This window comes from Pieris brassicae, chromosome 9 (genome assembly GCF_905147105.1).
Source record: "Pieris brassicae chromosome 9, ilPieBrab1.1, whole genome shotgun sequence".
Taxonomy (NCBI): Eukaryota; Metazoa; Arthropoda; class Insecta; order Lepidoptera; family Pieridae; genus Pieris; species Pieris brassicae.
The window spans coordinates 3,093,186-3,099,299 of NC_059673.1; the positions used below are offsets into that span (position 1 = coordinate 3,093,186).

General features: G+C 35.0%; 1 protein-coding gene across 1 annotated transcript; it reads right to left on the reverse strand.

Annotated features, from left to right (window-relative positions):
• Positions 1 to 508: 508 nt before the first annotated feature.
• LOC123714654 (trypsin-like) lies at positions 509 to 5,884 on the reverse strand. Its single transcript, XM_045669013.1, has 7 exons — positions 5,679 to 5,884; positions 4,742 to 5,000; positions 3,768 to 3,949; positions 3,076 to 3,173; positions 1,945 to 2,112; positions 935 to 1,053; positions 509 to 727 (listed from the first exon to the last, which is right to left on the reverse strand). Exons 1-7 carry the CDS (start codon positions 5,755 to 5,757, stop codon positions 562 to 564), a joined length of 1,071 nt encoding a protein of 356 aa, XP_045524969.1. The 5' UTR covers positions 5,758 to 5,884; the 3' UTR covers positions 509 to 561.
• Between the last annotated feature and the right edge of the window lie 230 nt (positions 5,885 to 6,114).

The window sequence follows — 6,114 nt, forward strand, 5'->3', positions numbered from 1 at the left end:
GACGAGGCTTTTATTTCTAATACTGGAAACGATTTATAACAAAATTAAGCATTGGTGATTCATAATGCATATTTGAAATATAATTAAAGTGATATAATGAACACTTCATGTTTTAATATATTGACTATTACGATCAAGAGTTCCTAAGAGTCCTATTTGCGCAGGAAAAACAAAAGAAGTGAATAACTGATCTATAAAAAACAAAACTACCCACCAAAGGAGGTTCTTATGGTAATTATTTCTGAATGTTGTGTATTCATTATAATTAGTTCCGATATCCTTTAATATAGACTAAACAAAGATAATGTAACTTTTCATAAATGATTTAGTATTTTTCTCAATACGTGATATCGCTTGTAATTTATCATTATATATGGTATGTTTTTCATATATAATTTGTGGGTTCTTATTGCTCAGCTCTACTATGCAGTTTCGGGTCCTCAGACCAAGTATATATAGAAATGGCAATTTGCAATGTCGAGATCACTATTATAAGTTAACAGATTAATAGTGTAATAATAGTATATTTCTTTTACAAAAATCAAATATATTTCACAACAATTAATCATGTCTGTCATCTGGTTTAGTGACTTCATCCATATGTCCTGGGCCTATCTCGTCACTTTGCACGTGAACTGGGGGGATTATTGACGGATCTATATCTCTTATAGCCTCTATTAGGTCAGCTGTTGACTTGTATGACGATATTGTATGTTTTACAAAGTCCCTGAAAACGAATTATCGTTCAATTAATAACTGTGTATAATATGTTCAAGCAAGATCTAGGTGACTCTGTGCTTTAATAGGCGATATTATAAATAATTAAAAAGAAATTGTTATTGAAAGAAGTGTTATAAAAATTACTCACAAAACAAGCAATATTAATATAAATTTAGATCGAGTTTATTAACTTTTAGGAAAAATATATTTGTACCTAAAATAAAATGCCTTGACAAATACAGCTGGCTGATACTCATGTCCACATCTCTCTGGTCCAAAACTCATCACCCCCATCAGCTTATTGTGTTGCACTGCTGGGGCACCAGCGTCGAACTAAATATAGGATAATTAGGTTTTGTTACCTTAGAAATCATCTAATTAACCTAAGAACATATCGAAACATTAAATTATTAAGAGTCGTAACTCGTTCTAATGACTAACACACACAAACTCAAAAGTTATTTAGTAAAATTAAATTGCTTTTTGTGACGGCGAAAACTATTAGACCCAACATTGTTTTATAACACTTTAATATATGGAAAAATTAAAAAAAGGTTTTTAGAATCTACAGGGGATACTATTGATGCTGAGATCTTCCTGACTACGCTCTTGGCTCTCGAGCGGAACCAATACAGGGTCAAAAACGTCAATGAAAACAAGTTTCGATCGTGGCGTAAGCATTTTTTGCGCATGGAAATTTACCTGTTTAATTGATACTTTTTGTATACATTAGAAAATACCAAAAGAGGAAAAGCCACAGCCATTTACGATTTCTAAAAACAATTGAGAGGCTTCTATCGCCAGCAGCGTCTACGTCACTTTCTGATGAAATCAGACTAAAAGAGAAACTTCAAAACAAAAAGTCTAAAATTGTTTGGACCATAATAAGGCTTGAGTTATGCGGAAATTTGTATTGCTATGGTACATGTCCTGATAAACCTAGGATGCAACTTAGATATTGTCTCATTGAATATCATACCAAAGTAATTACAGACTGCAATATTTATCAAAGTTTGTTTTTAACATGAATATAATGATATTTTATATATATTATATCTTTATATATGTTTGTTGTTGATAGTTGGCGGTTCGTGCAAGCGAAAAAGGTCCCGCGCAAAGTGCAAATGGTTAAAATGGACATAAATCTGTATATAATTTGTAAATATGTACATAAATTCATTATTTAATTAATCCTTCAATTTTGAAGGACGAATATGTTCTTACCAAGCAAGCATCTCTAGTTCCATTCCTTAAAGAAGCGCAGAAGAAGTCTGGTGTGAATTGGAAGCCGTTTACTAGCTGATATGCGTCTCTGCAATAGTTGCGCGTACGCACTTTAAGTCGTGCTGTTAGGAGATCTGGCGTATGATCACGGAATGCTGTATCTCCTCCCTGTAATGATTGTTGGCTAAGCATACTTTTAACAATAAATATAAAATAACCGACCAATATAGATGTTTATTTGAAAAGTAAAAGTCCTCCAGTAAACAGCGTTATAAAATATCACACTTTCGTTGCGATATTTTCATTACGACCAAAATTATGATGGACAGCCTGGAATCCAACGCATGTAAAACTAATATGGATATATGTAAATTAGATGTCTGATTAACATGGTGCTGCATCATCATTGTTCAATTCATCTTTCTATTGAAAAGAATAACCTTATGCTTTCATATGAATGTGTACCTAACCATCTTCGAGCGGCTCGAATACCAAGCGGATTCCGTCATAAATAAGGGAGACGTACGTCGTCTCCATTGATTACTAAACTAAGGCGAAAAACTTGATACGAATGTGCGAAACATAACGTAACGATTGTAGATAGACATAAAAGATAAATGTTTCATCATCCTAATTGTTAAAGTCATAATACATCGCAACCTCTTCATATATATGACCATGGTTATGCTTGTTATTTTTGATGTTACTCTTGCGAAAACTCGGAGAAATCTCTTGTTATAACTATCTTTATCATATTTATTAGATTCTCCAATCTTCAGCTCTCCTACTGTACAACAAAAACATTCCACTTCAAGTCTAATATGTGTGTTTTTTGTAATTATTAAACAAATTCAAGAAGCAAGCTGTGTTCTCTTGTGCTGTGTTCTGTGCGACTCTCATCTCTGAGGTCGTAGGTTCGATGCCGGGTTGTGCAACAATGGACTTCTTTCGATGTTTAGGAGAACATTGTGGGGAAACCGGCTTAGACCAAAATAGTCGACAGTGTGTGTGAGCACAGAAGTCTGATCTCCTGCTTGCCTATTAGATTGACAAACAGATAGGTAAAGCTGAGGTTTAAACCTAAAAAGGTTGTAGCGCCACTGATAAATGACATTAATAAAATTTACTTACTCTACGGGCTCCCCAACCCGTGACGACGACGAAACTTTGTGAATACGGCTCTCTCATACCTTCATAGATCTTGATTAGATTTATATCGGAGCCGAACACTGTATATGAAAGCGCTATATAATTTATGGTATTAATAATTATTATGAAGCGGTTCAAATTCTCCATTATCAGAAAATAATATATGTTTAAAGAAAACACTTTTTCAACGGATTGAAGTTATGTATTATTACAGAAGTTATGTATAAACTTATAATTATTTAAGAAAAATACCGTGACCACGACCGCTGAAAAGCACGCGAAACGTCGGAAAAAACATTTAAAATTTAGAATTATGTAAATAATTATAAGTTTTAATAATAATACATAGCGTTAATCCGTTCAAAAAGTGTTTTTCTTAATGTGTAAAAGCTATTTTAACAAAAGACAATATTATAATTATTTTACAAACGGGCAGGAATTTAGGAATTGGTAAAATGGTTGAGTAGGCCTTGTCGTACATACACGGACCAAATCCAGGAGGTACTAGAGAAGGGACTAGTGAAGTTCCCAAAACTGACGAGATGCAGGTGGTTGTTATGAATGTTGATGAAGAGAGGATATGTCAGGACCGTAGGAAGGAGATGCGTGGTCTTTGCCTACCGGGAAAATGATAATGATATAAATAAATAAATCTATTAGTTTGAAAAATATACCAAGATTCTCAGAGAGTTTAAGCAGTGCTATATCCGCGTGGGGAACTGGTTCTTCCTCAAATTTTGGATGCCTTACTGCTCCAGCCACGTCCATTAATACACCGCCTTCATGAGGCCGGGCACTACCCACCCGGACTTTTACGTATCTGCCAAGCGTTTTCATCGGCGAGACGTGGAGGACGCTACAAAAAAACATATATCTATCATTGTGTTGGGATTTCGAATTAAAAATTGAGTTCACGTACCTCATACTGTACACCACGGGATTGGGAGAATTATGTTAATAAACTTTTTTAGGGAGGGCCAATGAGAATAATTATAAAATAAGATCAATCATAATCGTTTGAAATGGTTGTATTCTGTCTAGAGTGTAGTTTTATAGGAAGTGACTCTGTGCACATAATGAATATAACAAATATTACTTTATCTATTAAAACCAAGACCAGTTTTCAGAACACATATTTCGAGAACTGCTAGGGACTTGCTAAACTTCACAAGAAACTTTGACGGCTTCATTTTCTTTACGAAAGTCTTGTCTGGAAACAAGATTGTGCCTTGAGATACGTTAATAATTATGAGCTTTATTGTAACTCTATTGGTATAGGACAGGTTTGAGCACTCTGTATTTGTTTTGCCTTTTATAAAAAATAACATGAACGCATTTAAAATGTTTAATTCACATTAAAATACATGACATGAATAATACTTTCGTAAACCAGAGATGAATACGCAACTTCAACTAGGCTAAACACCAGTTTAGCCTTGTTGAAGTTTTTGTTTTTGTGATGGTTTACAACCCGCACTTCGTTCACCCCAGTGAACTTCCGTCCTGCCGTTCAGGCGATTGACCACCTCGCGGCGGACCAAGCCGATGTTGGAGTCTCGCAGGAGCCACGAGCTACCAGCCGAGCTACGCTGTCAAGGCCCTGCAGGCCAACAGGGAGAGGGCAAAAAAAACAGGGCCGACTACTTACTAATTCAAGCAATGTGCCGCAGTTAACACCCAATTCTCATCAACAATGACACCAGCGCACCACAGCCTTCCATTAATTATAATAGCAGCCATATAAGGATAATTTTTAGTGTCCGACACATTCCCCCCTCGTATTCGAAGACCGTCAGGTTTCTGTATTTTCACCGAATAATCGTTGCGTATACGCAATGGGTCTTTTGGATGCATTCGCCGGCGGCCATCTTGATTTGGTTCATTATAAAATTTCATTCTGAAATTAACTAGAAACAGTGGTTTAGAAATTACAAATCTGATGAAGTCGTTCTATATCCGTGGAGATGCACTTAATAACTAATGTGTTACGTTGGCATATTGGCCAACTCTTATACACTGAACACATTTTTTATGGTTGTATCTTGTGTGTAAAATGGATATCGGGAGGTCAGGTTTGATCGATTCCTATAGCTATTTTTGGTTTTTTTAGTAAAGGAAAAAAATATACTATATTAAGTGTTTAAGTCCTAATAATTAAATTTATAAGTTCAGTATATTTCGTGATTTTATGAGCTATTGTTTTTTGTAAGTTGTGGTTGTTGGGTATGACAATATCTATTAGATGTGCTGTTACCTATCTGGTCTATTGTACAGATACCGGCAATTTTCTTGAGCATTAAACAAAGGAGTGGGGGAAAGTTTGCGCATCGTACGCAGCGCGCGACAAGAACGTCCACTGATTTACCAATCATGCGATCGACACGTCACTCTCCCGCCGCCTCGCACCCCCCTCCCCAGCCCTCCCAGAACATTTGTTCAAGATGCTTGCCGGTATCTATAATGTATTGTGTGTTATGGCTATTTATAAGTTTAACGTTCTAGAATTGTTTCTGGAATATATTTATAATACGGTACGGGTAATATCATTGTTAATACATGACTTCATACGTATATAAAATACTTACATGTAGTGACATCTTTGGGCTCGTTGTGAGCATACGTCGAAATGAAAAATAAAATTATAATTTGATTTAAAATAAACATTTCAATACACTTGCAAGTAAATCTTATCGCACGTATTTATTACAAATCAAATATTCTAAATCGTTTTGTAAAATCGGATTATATGATATTGCAGCGTTGCTTACGCGAAATTGTTTTTACAACTACGATTTTCATACAAAAGTTGTCGTTCAATTTTGTTTAGTTGGGTCACACGGAGTAACCCAGTGGTTGGCAAAAAAGACTGGCATATAAGCTTGTTCGGTGGAGAAGGCTAATCACTTATAATGTTGAGTAGCGATTTTGAAACTGTTAACCTTTACAGAATAAATTCAGATTTATTTCTGATAACTAATTAATAAATAATGTAATAAAAATTGAAAGACTTGGGTGAACAAG

What these genes read in the sequence shown, in the direction of transcription:
- LOC123714654 (XM_045669013.1), bottom strand. Translation starts at nt 5,757, where the DNA reads ATGTTTATTTTAAATCAAATTATAATTTTATTTTTCATTTCGACGTAT. An exon ending in TAAACTCTCTGAGAATCTTG is followed by an intron (nt 3,174 to 3,767) that starts GTATATTTTTCA and finishes TTTCATATACAG; the next exon opens with TGTTCGGCTCCGATATAAAT. An exon ending in GAACTAGAGATGCTTGCTTG is followed by an intron (nt 1,054 to 1,944) that starts GTAAGAACATAT and finishes TCCTATATTTAG; the next exon opens with TTCGACGCTGGTGCCCCAGC.